The sequence below is a fragment of the Lynx canadensis genome, chromosome A3 (assembly GCF_007474595.2).
Source record: "Lynx canadensis isolate LIC74 chromosome A3, mLynCan4.pri.v2, whole genome shotgun sequence".
NCBI lineage: Eukaryota > Metazoa > Chordata > Mammalia > Carnivora > Felidae > Lynx > Lynx canadensis.
This window is the reverse complement of record NC_044305.1, coordinates 38,307,479-38,323,914: the sequence shown is the minus strand read 5'-3', so window position 1 is coordinate 38,323,914 and position 16,436 is coordinate 38,307,479. Positions and strand designations below refer to the sequence as shown.

Sequence of the window (16,436 nt, the reverse complement as noted above, 5' to 3'; positions counted from 1 at the left end):
TGAGTTCAAGCCCCGCATCCGGCTCTGTGCTGACAGCTCAGAGCCTGGAGCCTGTTTCGGATTCTGTGTCTCCCTCTCTCTGACCCTCCCCCGTTCATGCTCTGTCTCTCTCTGTCTCAAAAATAAATAAACGTTAAAAAAAAAATTAAAAAAAAAAAGAAACAACATGTTTTATTCTGATAGGCCTCATTTTGCTTAATCTTCACAATGGCCTTATGAAATAGGCACAATTACATCCCATTTTAAAAATGAGAAAACTGGGGCTTCAGAAGTTTGCACAACTTGTCCAAGATCCCCCAGGTAGGAAGAGGTAGGGTCAAATCCTTTCTCATTCCAGACTCCTCAATACACCAAGGAGCATACTTTTACAAGTAACACCCTGTTTTTATTTTTCATATTAGCTGTTGTCCAGTTAGGATTCCTGACATATAAAAGAGCAGAGGTACTCCCTCTCTCTTTGCTATCGCAAAGTTGAATTATTGAATTTAAATGCATTTGTTTTTACTATTTGTGAACTCTTCTTATTACATGGATTCATTTTTCCAGCATGTTGAGATTCTATTTCCAACCTCCACCATCAAAGTCAGAACTATCCGTTACACTCCCTACTGCCTCCCTCCGGTGTTGTGCACTTGAGGCTCTCAAAAATAAAACAAATTTATTTTTGGTGTCTTCATTTGAGCTAGTGATAAAATATTAGATAGACATGGGCTAAGTGTGGAATCTTACTTCCAGAACACCCCATTTTGCCAACCACTCTGATTAAACATAGGCTTTCTTTTGTGCCTTCTGAAATCAGATGGTAAAGGGTTGGGATTATCTGCTATTTTGAATCACAGTTATACCTCCTCCCTGCCATAAGTACAGAGCAGTATCCTGTGTGTGATGTTTCTGTAGCACACTGTCTTCTTGCCCACTACATGCATAGCCTGACCCAGATCTGTGAACAAAGGACCCACTGATGGTAATGGTGTGGCACACTAAAGAACTCATATGTGTGTTTTGTTATTTTGCTGTGGTGAAATGATACAAAAGCATATGCTGAAGAATCAATCTTTCAGAAACTAATAACTCATTCCTACCCATCATGAGTTCTCAACTGATAGCCCCAGAGCCCCTTATCTATACTTAAAATACTCTGCCAATCTATTGAGACTGTTAGAGAGTCAAAAAAAAAATTCCAACAATAGGGTTATGTTGCAGGAGAGTCAGGACCAGTAGAATCTCATAAATATATGTTGACTATTACTTTCCATCGTGCACATGGCCAGACACCCAAATAAATATTTTACATTTAGAAAGGATTTTAATTAAGTTCCTTTTAATAACAGAGGTAGTGTGTGGCAGGTTGGAGAATGGCTCATGTATAAAATTGTCTATGCCATATTGAGAAATAGTCATTTTTTTCTCTTTATGCAGCTATTCTCATGCTCAATTTCAGAGCTGTAATCAATGGGAAACAACTCCACACAGGTTTATAGGGGAGGCTTAAAGTTTGGTGTTCAGAGCATGAGCCCAAGTTTGGGTTTGTCTCTTGGTAGTCTCTTGATTTTATTACTGCTTAACTTGTAGGAGTTTGGGCAAACTATTTAATTGTTATCAGCCTCAGTTTCTCCCACACTTGAAATAAGGGTGCCTTCTTCTGAGGATGGCCATGAAAAATCAGTGGAGAAAGCACAGAGCCTGGTAATGTTGTTTTCACATGTTGGGAGAGATGGTCTTCAGAAGTTCTCCTTGAAAAAGATCATGGGGCAGAAGGAGGCACAGGTTCATCCTTAATTTACAGTTGAGACCCAGCGGGTGACACCCAAATTCACAGAGCTCAAAAGTGGTGAGCCTTAGCACATGGTTCCTTTTTTTTTTTTTAATTTGTTTTTTACTTGAGAGAAAGAGAGAGTAAGAGGGAGAGAGACAGAGTCCTGAGCAGGCTCTATGCTCAGTGTGGAGCCCGATGTGGGATCCCGACCCTGGGATCATGAGCTGAGCTGAAATCAAGAGAAGAGTTGGATGCTCAACCAGCTGAGCCACCCATGTGCCCCTTGATTCCCTTCTTAGAAGACCTGTGAAAAGGCCCTGCTGATGGGTTGGCCGGGGGCTTCCGAGAAACTATACAAATGAATTCTGAACTCGGCACCCCATTCAAAGTGCATAAGCAATGCCAATGCTGAAGGAGCCTCATAGAGTCAGAAGCACTGTCTTTGTCAGATCACCCTGAGGCTCCACTGTTATTCTGAGAGTCTACTGAATACTCACGCTACTTTAGCAGGCATGTAAAGGAGCAGGGGAACGACGGGAGATTCCTCATTGCCATAGATAATGAATCCCATTTCGTTCAGTCTCTGTCTGAAGTATCTTGTATTTTTTGCAAGTTGCCGTACTCTCTGAAGCCCTGAAAGGAGACAGGCATGAAATCCATCAATACCACCAGGAAGAGAGAAGCAAAGGTCAGATTGACTTGGCAAGCATTCCTAAGTCTTTCTGCAGACCTGCATCGTTAGCTGGGAGGGGGTCAAAATAGGGTGGGTAATATCTCTTGGTGAGCAAGTGTGGGCACTGATATCTGAGAACTGTCCTGAGTCTGGAAGACAGGATCCAATGGGTCGGGGGGGGGGAATTGTGTTATTAGGTACTGCTAGCAACTAAAAGTAGGCTAGTCTGTGGGGTGATGAGGGGACAAAAAGGGTGTCTAGTAAGAAGGAAGGAAATGAACTATCATTTACTAGGTACCTACCATGTATGGATTCTGTTCTAAGTGCTTTAAAGACATTAACTCAGGGAAAGGGAATGTGACAAGAAATGACACACACACACACACACACACACACACACACACACACACTTGTTTTAGCCAACTTGAGCTGACCCATTAAGTTGTTTCTCATCTAAGTCTCCAATCAAAGAGCATTTCACCTAACCTGAACTTAAAGGGGTAGCACATCCCTGAACAAAAATAGGTCCAGCTGAGACCACAACTGTTTTCTGAGGCATTTGATAGTAGTAGAGTAATAGAGGGAAGGGAATAGAGGGAAGGGAAGAAGGGGACCTCTGTTTTCCCCAACCACAAAAAATGATGGTGTGGGCTCCAAACAGAAGGTCAAGGAAGGTACCTGTGTCCATTTCCAGGTTATTGGTGCTTCAGCTCAAAAGCCTCTGGCCTCCATGTGTGTCCCAGTGAGGACATCACATATGAGAGGACAAAGGTAATTAAAGAGTGGAAAGAGTTCTGAAGAAACATGTCTACTCTATGAAGTAAATGAGCAAAACAGCCAAAACCAGAGTGTGTGTGCTCAATACAGAAGATTGAACAGAACTGGATGTTTAAGTCTCCTGGAAATCACTCCAGTGTTTGCATCTGATGCAAGGTGGCTATTGAGCAGGAACAGCTGCTATAGCTGACCTCCATTATGATTGGTCAGGTGTCCATTAAAACTGATCAGAGCTCTTGTTCTACTAATTTTTCAATATTCTGGACATCGATCCTTGGTATCTTTAACTCTCCTGGTGGAAAATGGGTAAAAATGTCAATAAATATGTTAATCAGGTTTCTCCAGTTCCTTCTTGGAGAGTTGGCCCCAGACTGTGTCTTGGCAAAAGGATTCACAGTGGGCATTTCCTGTTCAGCATCCTTCCTCCAAAGGTCCATGATGTTCAGTTAGAGTTGGCCCTGACTTTTCTCTTTGCTACAAGGGTAGCACATGATCAAGACGTGGCCAATTGGAACATTCCATCCCCTTGAATATTGGCTATGGAATACAACCTGGGCTCATCAGTCTTTCAGATCTGCTGAAGAAGAAGTATAAGAATGAGGTCATCCTCAAGCTACATGTTTGTCATCATATGGAGGAACAGGGGAGAGCTTATAGTCTAGTGGGAAGACTGATATTACATCTAAAAATGGATGTAAAATTGCAAATCTAATAAGTGCTGTAGAGAATGCTATATGGTGTTATGAGAACCCATATTAGAAAGATTGGATCAAATTTGAGAAAGTCAATAAATGATGAGTGAGCTGAGATCAGAAAGGTGGACAAATGTTAACAGGCAAAATATCAGAGGGCAGCATTTCAGGTACAGGAAACAGGTGCAATGGTCTAGTGGTTTGTAGAAGAAAAGAGTAGTTGAGAACCAGGTAAGATGTGGTTAAATGTGGGGCAAGATAAGGCTGGAGCGATGGGTAGATTGAGAAAAAAAGGACAGGAATTGAAGAATCCAACATTTCATGGTTAGGAAGAGGATGAACTTAAAAGGATGACAAAAACAGCAATCATAGAGGAAGAAGATAACTCAGGAGATAAATTAGTGTTCACCGAATTTGTTAACATGGCAATCATTGGTAACCTTCATTTTGGGGTCCCTGGTTTGGCCTTTGGTTTTAAAGGAACAGGTAGCTTCAAGTAGGGTTTACTTTAACTCATATGTTAAATTTTTGCTGCATAGAAAAAGCCTCCTTGGTGCTTAAAGATGAATTGCTTTGTAACATGCTGAAGGGTTTCTTGGAAACTTGTATGTGCACAGTTTATTTATTTATTTAAACTTATTTAAATTTGTCTTTATTTAAAAAATTCATCTATACATCAAGACTGCGTGTTTAGGGAGGTGATAGCATAACAAGTAGGGAGATATTGTAGAAGAAGAATGAAAAGAAAAAGAGGGGCTGGAGTAAGACTTGTTTTAATGAAGGTGATTCAAATGAAGGCAGAGATATACATCAGCCACCAAAATGTATTCCATATGGCCTGTCGCCTTGTACGTTTAGCTCTTTTGTTGATTGTTAGCTGCACAATGAATAGATGACTTCATCAGGCTGGGTCTGATGATTCCTAAATGATCCCCCTCAAAGACCAGAAGGATTTCCTGGCCTGGAAGTGCATGAATGACTTAAATTGCTTTTCCCAATGGCATTATCTTTGCGCTTGCCCATAATGACTCATCTATCATTGGGCTGCCCAGCTACTTAATTGGCCCCGTCTGTCCCCTTTGCCTTGATTAACCCAAGTAACTGGATCATCAGCTAATGTCATCACTTTACTGCTTCTAGATTGTTTGGAGAGTTGACTGAATAGATCAGAATATTGATCCCAGGGGTAGCTGACTCTTAAGAATTCAATGTTTTCTTCTTGCCCTGTCTTTTCTATCTTTGAATCATTTAGCACAGCATGGCTGACAAGCCATTATGATACACTTCGTGGTCACCATGTTTTCTCATATAGATCACTATTAATGCCTTTGAGGTCCTTTGCATCGGCCAAGATACAGCTCCTTTCAATTACTCTGTTGCTCACTCTTTAAAATTGGAAACATTCTACTCTTGTAGGGCCTGGGGGCAGAAAGGAATTTGTATATATAAAATGCTACTCATCTAGACAGGATGTGGGTGATTTTATTAATTATGCTGTGCTTTGAGATCCTTGCTTTAAGAGTGTTTGTAAGAGAAGGAGGAAATTTTAGCACTTGTCTTTTTGTAGAGATGGCCATGCCAGGGTGGCACGGAGATTGGGCATTGCAGCCACATTCCTTTCCTAACACTCAAAGTCTCTAATTCCAGAATTTCTGGTTCTTCTTTCACGTATTACACAGAAGACAGGGAAGGTCTCTGCTCAGATAAATAAGTAAATGAGCTGATCTCTTGTGTAGGGTTCTGGAGAGTTTATACGAGTGTTTATTTTGCTATATTCTGGGTTCTCTGAAAAAGGAATAGGCTTTGGAGTGAAATGGACTAAAAAACTAAACTCCACCTGGACAATTTAAGGCCTTAAAACCTTGGTTTTACCTGTAAAATACAGATAAATAAGCTTATCACACAGAAAGATAGGTGGAAATAAAGGGGTTAATGTAGAAACATGCTTAGTACTGTGCCTGGCATGCAGCAGGTGTTTGAAAGGTTAATTACCTTTTTCCATAGGGAAGTAGTTCCAAGTAACCTCAATGGCACCTCAGAATCATCTGGACAGGTTGGCAAAAATCCCATGCCCGGACTGCACTCCAGACCAATTAAATAAGTATCTATGGAAATGGGACCCAGGCATGAATTTTGTTTTTTGACAAGGTATAGCCACAGAGACTCAGATATCTCAGAAATAGCCACCATTGCCAGTCCAAGCCCAAAGCCATGCATTTCTGTGTTAAGAGCCGTGCCCTATGTCTTATTTCTCAGTTAGATGTGGAAAATAAAAAATGGGCACATGTCATGGCCTCTTGTTTGGCACGATTACATCTCAGCAGTTAATCAGTGCTTGGGTGCTTGGGTAGTACATTTTGTGGCGGGTGACCTGCTCCCCTGACAGCTGTCTGCTCCAAAGTGCTCATTCAACTTGAGATCAACCCAAGTGTCCCCCTCACCCCTCTCATGAGGCTGGATAAAATATGGATGAACCCATCCAGGCAGCTGACCTGTACACTGCCGTTCTACCCATTCAGATTTCTAGCTCTGCCAACTTGAGAGATGGGCTAGGTTAACGGAGGCCACAAATACTTTAACCTTCTCTCCAGTGCTGTTAAAACAAAAACAGCTGGGGCAGGGGAAGGAAAACAAATAAAACACAAAGCATCCCACTACAAAGCTTTGCAGTCCCCTAATAAAAACAATCGTCTGTGGCGTTTCCAAAAATATGTTTGGGACAAGTCAATCTCCAGAGGGCCAGAAGGCATCACAGACGGTGGAGACTCCCCGAATGACCCGTCAAAAGCTAAAGAAGGAAAATTTGTTGTCTGCTGAACCACTGGCATGCAAAAGAGAGAGAGAGAGAGAGAGAGAGAGAGAGAGAGAGAGAGGCATTTCCCTCTGAAACACTAGGAGGAAGAGGTGGATTTTACAAGCTTGTGAGCCAGCTCCAGTGCCACTCTCGATTTTCTGCAGATTTTGCAAGCTCCCTGGCTACCAGACAAGACATGAATATGCCCAGATGCCACATAGTGACTTATTTTGTTATTTCTCAGGCTTTAAAAATGCACATAAAGAAATGAATGCTGCTCTGCCTCCTTAAATTATTTAGCACACCACCGTGACAGTCACAATACAGTCAACGGACTAAGGACAACCTCAAACATGCCCTTAGGCAGCATTGCTTGGAAAATGTTGTCCCTGTTTTTAGAGATGGGAGGAGTGTTTCCATAGAATATTTCTCACAATTTAAGAAGTTGACCTTTCTGAAAAATCAAACTGATGTTAAAGAATGCTTGAATGGCCTGAGAATGACTAATCTCCTTGTCTCTTGCCCCTTCTTTGTCCATTCACCCATGGCTTCTCCCCCCTGGCATGGGGGGTTGGTACTGGGGAGAGACCTTGGAGTCAAGTGTCAGTGTGACAGCAGGAACCCAGCAGTCTGTTATTTTAAGCTCTGGACACCAGACAGGACATTTTGTTTCCAACACATTTAGGGGCAGAGTGATCTCAGGAAAGATCAAGAGGCTACAGAGCAGCAAGAATCATAAGAATCACATTAGCAGTGACAAGCTTCCCAGTGGGATGGGGAAAACTGTTTGGAGTGGTTTGCTAAGAGGAACACACATTTTTATCAGGCACTGAAGCTCTCCCTTTTGATGTCCAAATTCCAAGGTTACGGCGTGTTTTATAGTCACATACTCATGTTCCAATGACTCTTCGGGCCCCTCAGTCATACCCCCGGGAATGCATGCAGGAGCAGGGAGGACGGACATTAAGGGTGGACAGCGGTCTGCACGGCCTGATTTCAAGGGCCCCAAGAGGACACCATTGCCTCCACTCCCTACCCGCTGCTCAAATATACCATCAGGCATTTAACTCATAAGGAGACGTGAGAATGGACATGTCCTGCACACCTATTATGAGCCAGAAATTGTGTTTTGGGGCCCTCTTTGCAGATAGAGAAACTGAGGCTGGAGATCATTAACGCATTACCCAGCTGACCCAGAAACTAGCCATACTTCCTCGTCTATCAAAGTCTGCTGTATGGGGAAAAGCTGGTAAATTCATGTCCGGTGAGGTGTGAATTCTATGGTTCATGGATTCACACATTTCAGAAATGAAAAGCACTCACTAGGTAAAGGAGTCAGGCCAGCTGCTAAGGTGAAGCAGAAGATAAGAATATTCTGAGGCTGTTGGGAAAGAAGTGGTCTAATGGTAGGGCAAATATCAAGTAATAGATCATTGAGAGGAAGAGCCTTAAGACAGATCTAGGCAGGGTTAGCAGGGTTTTCACACAACAATGCTTCAGAATAAATGATAAGATTTCATGCTAATTTGCATTTAAATAGAGAGCAGTATCTTAGCAAGTCACAAATTACGGAATTCTACACATTAAAGAGGGTAGTTTGGGAGACTGGGGCCTTCTGGAAACTTTGTAAATCAGTGATTCTTAAGCACAGGAACACACCAGAGTCTTCTGGGAATATTTCTTTCTCTAGAATATGTACAGTAAAGCCCCCCCCCCCCCCGTAGGTATTCTGTTCCAGAAACATTCCCAGGGTAACTGTGTTGTGCATCAGTTAAGAACCATTGTTGAAGTCATAACTTACAGTGTGGGTATTGATTCTGTTGATCTTGTGTGTCTGTTTGGAGGTGGGGGGCACCTGGGAAATGGGTAACTCACTTGCCATAATGTTTACACCACAGTCATGAGAAAGACCCGTGGAGTCAGACCACTTATAGTGGTGAATGCCACCCTAGGATTTGTAAGGTTTTGGTGGGTAATGGGGAGCCATGGCAGCATCATGAGCAGGGCGTGCCATGGTCTGAGGGGGTTGAGCAAGAGGAAGCTCATGGTGTGTGGCATGTGGATTAGGATGAGGGGGAAAACTGGAAGTGGCAGGACAAGTAGGAAGCCAGAGTGGCAGCAAACATCTGAGGTGGGTGAGGAGGTGTGTGTCAGCAACTGTTCTGATCTGTGGCGGGAAGGCAAAGGAGGTGGCAAAGGACAGGTCCTGAGCAACTGGGTTCATGGGATTTCCTGGAAGGGCTCTGAGAAACATTGCAAGTCAAAGTGGCCATCGGGGAGCCCCATCAAGGCAGCTGCCTACATAATCCAAGCCTCTGGCTTTCCAAGTATCTGCTGGGGAAGCCTCAGAGAGCGGTGTGGGGATCAGGGACATTAACCAGTGTTTAAGACTTAATTAGGTTAGGGGCACCTGGGTGGCTCTGTGGGTTAAGCGACCGGCTTCAGCTCAGATCATTACCGATCACACCGTTTGTGAGTTTGAGCCCTGCATCAGGCTGGCTGCTGTCAGTGCAGAGCCTGCTTCAGATCTTCTGTCTCCCTCTCTCTCTGCACCCTGCCCCTCCCGTCCCCCAACCATTGCATGCTCTCTATCTCTCTCAAGAAAAAAATAAAACATTAAAAAAAAAGACCTAATTAAGCGAGCCCATAGGAGGGACTGGTCTCTCCCTGAAGAAAGAGATTCGAGGAGAAGGGCATCTGATGTGAAGGAGATTCTCCACTGCTGGTTTTGAGGTGGAGAGGGCTGCATGGTAAGGAGTTCAAGCAGTCTCTAGGAGTGGAGAGGGTCTGGCTCACAGCTGGCAAGGAAATGGGGACCTCCCTCTCACAACCCCCCAAACTAGAGTCTGCCACAAACATGTGAGCTTGGGAGAGGAACCTGAGCTCCAGAAAAGAGGCCAGCTGCAGACACCTTGATTTGGCCTGGTGAGAACCTTGAGCAGAGAACAAACTGTGCCCCAACTCCTGACCCAAGGAGACTGAGATAATAAATGATGTTGTTTTAAGCCGCTAAATTTGTGGTCATTTGTTATGCAGAAATAGAAAACTAATACATTCATTCTTTCTAGCCCCGAGCACACGCTGGGCTTCTCCAGGCACAAATCCACCTGCTTAATCCTCCCCAGCTGTGGCTGGTAGCATAGCTGGTTTTCTCTGCAACTTGTCCTGACAAGAGAGGGGCTGGGGCATGGCATCGGCTGCATTTGGGAGTTTTTGCTGCTTGGCTGAAAATGACCCAGTGGAAAAACAAGGATCAATGTGGAACAGCAGCTCCCCTTCACCCTCTAAGATGCTACAGCTGGAATCATGTTCTTTCCTTCTCCTGTTGTGCTGAGCTAACATGGAATTTCATGTGCGCTCCATCACAAACTCCCCCATCTCAGAGTCCAGCCACACAGAGGAGACAAAAGCGAAGAGGAAGCTTCTGTAGGGCTCACGGTGTAAAAGGATATCTTGTTTGTGGGGAGGGTGGAAGGAAGTGGCCACACTAACCTTTTGCCCCAGTGCCATCTAAAAGACACACAGATTCTCTTTACACTCTTGCTAGGGAAATGTTTTAAGGCCTCCAAGCAAGTGCAGAATTTACTGAGCTGCCCTAAACCTCTACCCTTGCCTAACTCCTAAGGTGAAATAACAAAGGGGTGGGTTTTGCGAGCCACTCCTGCACAACCAGACCAGCTTCCTCTGCTCGCTGGAGTTCAGTTTGCTGGCTCACTCTGTGTTTATTGGATAAATGCACGTTGTCCTACGTACACATAAGCAGCACCAGGGCAGAGAGGCAATGCCTGTCACTTTGCTCGCTCACCCCAACCTGAGGTCCATGCATACAAAAAGGCCAGGTAGGACTTTTTACCCCCCAGCACAGGTGATTAATCACGATGGAGGCAGCCCCTCAGTTGAAAGCCAGCGGAGCGTAGCGCCTGGCCATCTGTTTTGTATTAGCTGTTGCTGAAATGCCAGTGGCCTGAAACCTTTAGAAAACACAGAAAGCCCCGAGTCTCTTTCTCTACCCCTGTCTGGTCCCCAGCGGGTAACCAAGCACATATCTTCAGGAAGCAGCAGCTAATTCCTCCCTCAACAATGCCGGGGCCCTCTGATGGCCCCGTTCCAGGTGGGTTCTCTGTGCACTCCTCTGGCATTCACTGAGGGACTTCCAAGAGACAGAGCTAACAGCATGTTGCCAGGTTTGAGGGGGGAAAAGAAATTGTAGGAAAGCTGACTTTTCTGTCTGCTCTCTGCCCCCGGTAGGTGCTAAGAAGTGAGAGACCTTTTAAAACCCCATATCTAATTATTAGAATTTCTTTGCCCCAACCAGAGTTCTTTTTTGGTTTTCCCTGCCTCTTCCTCCTTTGAGGAAGAAACAGAATTCCTGCTGAAGAGTATATTAGTAAGAACAGCCCCAGATGAGCTTGATGATGTGGATGGATTAGGGTAGTTTTCAGCTCCCACACAGCACTGAAGAAAAGCAACAGTATATAAGGGGAGTTTGTGAATGGATCTCATGTCAAATACAAGCAGTAAGAAAGTGAGAAAGTTTGACTGGAGAGCAAACTGCTGTCACCTAGTCCTCCCGGTCCCCCTCCCCAACGCTAAATCTTCCCAGTTTAGTCACTCCCATTTTTAAACCTATCAAACTCAAGTGTAAAAATATGTGTGCCCTGTTCCAGGACCCAGAGCAAAGGTCCAAGGTCACAGCTGGAAGGCACGGGTGCCACTTTCTCCAAGTCCACGTGGGGTTAGAAGCAAGGTCAACACCTCACCTGCCAATCTCATGATAGAAGTTCACAAATGACCAGGATGAAGGAATTAATCCATACAAAATGATTTAAAGATGAGGCATGCTTGTATTTTTCAGTTCAAATGCATGATATGATAAGCCTCACTTTTTTTCCCTTTATCTTTAGATCCCTTTATCTCTTCAGAGGGTTAAAAAAAAAAAAAAGGAAATTAATGAATTTCCTTGAAAGACCTTGCCATTTTATTCCTCTTTTTCCTAATAGTTGAATAAAAAATAGAGTTTAAGCCTTCAGATTTTTTTTTTTTTCAAATTTCAGATATGGGCCAGTATGAATGATCTGGTGTGAACTTACCCATGTAGAGATAATATACGTGAACTAGTGCTTCTCAAAGTAGATGAAATGCCTCAAGAGAAGTTGGGCAGGATCGTATATTCATATGAACTCAATGTTGATATGAATGCTCTAGTTTTATTTCTCTGCCTGCACAGAATTCAGTCACCTCTTGTGATGAGTCACATTGACCAGCCAACTGCTGGGTGCTGGTATGATGAGCATCAGAGGTTCAGTGCTTGTTCAGAACTACTTAGCCCCCTTTGAGTTCATGGTCCCCAAAGAACCCAAGGGTGGCTGTGTGGCAGGGTTGGGGTGACTCAAAATGAACACATCCATTTTAGATAACTAGCCTAAATCGGTTCATGTGTATAAACTGCACTTTTTAAATTGCAACTTACAATATTCTGTCTCATCACATTTCCCATTCCAAAAAAAAAAAAAAAGTCCTACTTGTCTGGGAATATGTTACTATTTCCAAAATATACATTCTTCTCTGTTCTGGCCTGATGTCCAGAGCTGTCCCAATTTCATGCCATTTTAATTTCTCCTGGAGAAGCATTATGCCCAGGGTCCATTTTCTGTCTCCAAAAAGTGCACAGTATTGAGGAATTTAGCAACATAATAATGATAATGATCTTGATAACTGCCATGGCCTGGGACTAGGTTCTGTGCAAAAGAAGCAGAAATGGTTGTACTAAAATCCAGACTCAGAGCTCTGAGAGTCCCTATAAAAGGGAAAGAGGTTCATCTTCGGTTCTTTGGACTTTGTTTTTCTTCTTTTCTTAGCTACTTTTATTCCATTCCTGGTCAAGAGTTTATTTACTAAGTCAATAGAGAAAGACTGGGAAACTGTCTAAAGTATACAGTGTCTTCCTACAGTATACATCCATCAAAAGTCTGGGGAAAGAATGTCCTGGACTGAGGTTAAGTACTGTGGCAAAGACTGGCTAGCTATTCACTGAACCCATTTCCTTCTAGGCAGACAGTTACTTCATTTCCGTGGCTCCTTTGTGGTCAGGCAAGGTCATGTGGCCAATAGAGTTATGGCCAATAGAATGTGGGCAGAAATGAAATGTGCCTTTCCAGTCATGGCCCATAAAAACATTATATACACCATGCTCTATTCTCCTTCCTCTTCAGTGGCAAGCTTGGAAGCCATATGTTGAAGCTGGAGAAGCGACAAGATGGAAGGAGGCTGGATTCCTGGAAGAGAACTACCTGTCCAACAGGAACACCCATTTTGGACTTTATATGGCCAAAAAATAAATTTCTATTGTGTTAAATCACTAATATATTGGGACTTATCTGTTACAAGAATGAATTACTTTAACTAACACTAGCCTTATAAGACTGTATATACCATGAAAACTTTCAAGGATTTAAAATCCTAACACTCTTCTACTTTTCATTGACTCTATGGTGTAAAGGGAAACTGTAATTTTTCTGCAGGAATTTTAGTTTCTCAACCTCTCATTACTAGTCACCAAGTAATGTCATGAAAACATGAAGTTTCTTGATTGAAAAAGATCCTAAGTGCAAATCATCATTAAGATGGAGGAGGGAAGAGATGGGGGTCCCTCCAGCATATTCAGTGGAAAATGCCATTTTGGATGCCTAAGAATCAACCTACTCTTCTCTATTTTAGATATGTACTTTGCCTTGGATGGAGAGGATTAGCTGGTGGCCAGGTCTTGCTGATTACTGTGTATAAAAAAGTCACATGCACTTTTGAGCTTTGGATGTCTCCATAGGAAATGTTAAGTAAGGGATTCAGCTAACTGCTTGTATAATTAAAGGAAAAACTCCATTTTTTACTTCTGCTTTTTGGGTATCATTGGCTTGAATTACCCAGCTTACTCACCTCTGTATTCAATGGTGTCTAGACAAAGTCTTAGTACATGTAATAATATAAAAACATTAATTTATCAAAAGAATAGAAAAGGAACTCTAGATTTAGTCCACACATGTACTTGTCAAGGAAGTGATTCTAACTCCAGTATTTGAACCAAAGTAATTCTATAGGTAACGTATAAAGAAACGATATCATAATTGTTGATAGGTGGTGATTAGATTCTAAGCCTTGTCCAGGAAATCTGCATGGCCCCAAATCTATTCATTCACTTACATATTTGATACTTAAGGCACAATTAATTAACCAATCACTAACTACTTGGAGGGCTGGGTTGGGAGTGTGTGACTAACATTGGAGGAGGGGAAAATTGCAGGAGATGGAGGAGGGAAGGAATATTTTCTGACTGCAGTCATTGAGATAGGGCTTAGAAGGCTGAATAGGGGTTAGGAGATAAAGAATGGGTATAAGTGGGTTGTGGGGAGAGATGAACACCTTCCAGAGAGAGGAAACATCATGAACACACATAAAGAAGCTACCAATTCCTGGTGAATAGTTGATGGGATATGGCCAAAGCTTACACTGAATGCAGTCATTCATTCAGTCAACATGTACTGCTTGGGGCCGGGGACAGTGTCCTTGCCCTCACAGCATTTGTGTTCTCCTGAGGGAGACAGATGATAACCAGGGAAGCAAGTATACAATTCCAGGTGGTGCAAGTGCTATGAAGAAACATGGTGCAGAACAGGTGAGTAAAGAGAGTAACCCACAAAGAAGAGGGTGATATTTTAGAAAGGGTGGTTAGGGGAGATCCCTCTGGGTTGGTGGCAGGAGTTAGAAAGGTCACTCCAGCATGAACCCCCATTTCAAGACCCTGAGTTTGGTTCTGAGACTGTTCTGAGAGATGAGCTGGAATGGCAGAAAGCATAAGGGCATTTGTGTCTGGGGTCCGGAGCAAGGAAGGTCTTATATGGTGGTCGAGGAATCAACATGAGGAAATGTGGCAAGCCTCCGGGGAATCAGAGAAAGTCCCAATTGTTTTCTTTCATTTTGAAGATAGATTTGTCAGGCTAAGACAAATTTTATCAGTGACAATTTTTGACTTATCTGTGATTTTGAACATAATCTAAACTCGTTCAACTAACAGAATGTATGCTCCTTTTCCATTAGCTGTTGCTTTTTGCATAGAAACCAGTCATCTTTAGCCCCTCAGATATTCTCAGTGAATAGAACTGGGGATTTTGCAATGAAGGGACAGACTACCCAATTTTAATTTTAGAATAAACAATGTTACCATAAAATAGTGACACCATGGTATAATCAAATGTAGTGGTGTCTGGGTGGCTCAATCATTTAAGCATCCAAATTCAGCTCAGGTCATGATCTCACGGTTCATGAGTTTGAACCCTGCATTGGGCTGGGCTCTCTGCTGTCAGCACAGAGACCACTTAGGATCCTCTGTCCCCCTCTCTCTCTGTTCCCCCCACCCCGCTCTCTCTCTTTCAAAAATAAATAAACATTAAAAAAATATAACCAAATGTAGATTTAAAAGACATCCCCTCCTCATTTCAGGCACGGAGAGCCTCTCCATCCCAGAGGCTGATACTCAGAGGGAAAAAGGAGAGCGACCCCATTAGCTGAGAGCCTTCATTCCCCAACCCTGCCAAAGGCAGCATGTGATGTGCAGAGTTCTGAGGCCCAGGTAAGGACTTCTTCACAGATGGAACGTTATTTGAATACTTCCCAAGTCATGCAGGAAATAAAAATCTCAGAAAGATTTAGTGTCAGGAGGCCCTCTGTTGGGGAGCGTGTCTATTTAATACTTCCTTCTCAGATCCTGGGCCCATCATTGTTTTGATTTGCCGACAGGCAAAGGAGGCCAGCTTGAGGAAGAATTTCCTGTATTGGCACAATGGCTGGAGGTACTTAGCTTCCATTTGCAGATTCAGTGTCCCCATCCTTCCTTAGCCTTATTGCTCAAATTCACCAAAACCTAGGTTTCCATGCTCTGTTAGGCTTGTTAAGCTTTTTATTCATATTGAAAGTGGAGAATTGAGGTAATGATTTTGATAATATCTAAGTTTGATTGGTAGTATCTAATATGATCAAGGAAGGATATGAGTAATATTGTGGCTGTGTTATCTTTTGTAGTAATAATGTCTGTGTACTATATTCAGAAAATATATTAAATTAGGGGTGCCTGGGTGGCTCAGTTGGTTGAGCGTCTAAATCTTGATCTCAGCTCAGGTCACAAACTCATGGTTCATGAGTTTGAGCCCCACAGTGGGGTCTGCCTGACAGCGTGGAGCCTACTTGGGATTCTGTCTCTTCCTCTCTCTGCCCCTCCCCCACACATGAGTGTGTGTGTGTGTGTGTGTGTGTGTGTGTGTTCACTCTCTCTCTCTCTCAAACTTTAAAAAATTTAGAAAACATATTAAATTAAAAAGATAAAACACCCTATTGTTGAGGGGTGCCTTGGTGGCTCAGTTGGTTAAGCATCTGACTTCAGCTGAAGTCATGATCTAATAATGGTTCATGGGTTTGAGCCCCGTGTCAGACTCTGTGCTGACATCTCAGAGCCTGGAGCCTGCTTGGGATTCTGTGTCTCCCTTTATCTCTACCCCTCCCCTGCTCATACTCTCTCTCTGTCTCTCAAAAATAAAAATGTTAAAAAAAATTAATAAAAAATAAAAAAAAACAACCAAACAAACAAAAAAAAACCCATCCTGTGAAATTCCCATCTTTTTGAGGATCCGGTATGATGAATTGCCTTATTTCCAAGAAGAACGTAAATCATTGTTTCATCTTTTTTTTTAATATTTA

At 43.0% G+C, this 16,436-nt stretch overlaps 1 protein-coding gene across 1 annotated transcript in view; it reads right to left on the bottom strand.

Moving 5' to 3' along the window:
• The window catches only part of SPTLC3 (serine palmitoyltransferase long chain base subunit 3), a 130,667-nt gene that overhangs the window by 9,198 nt on the left and 105,033 nt on the right, over positions 1–16,436 (bottom strand). The window contains exon 10 of the mRNA XM_030310104.2: positions 2,254–2,389. Within this exon, the coding sequence (XP_030165964.1) occupies positions 2,254–2,389 (136 nt within the window). The remainder of the gene's footprint in view (positions 1–2,253; positions 2,390–16,436) is intronic.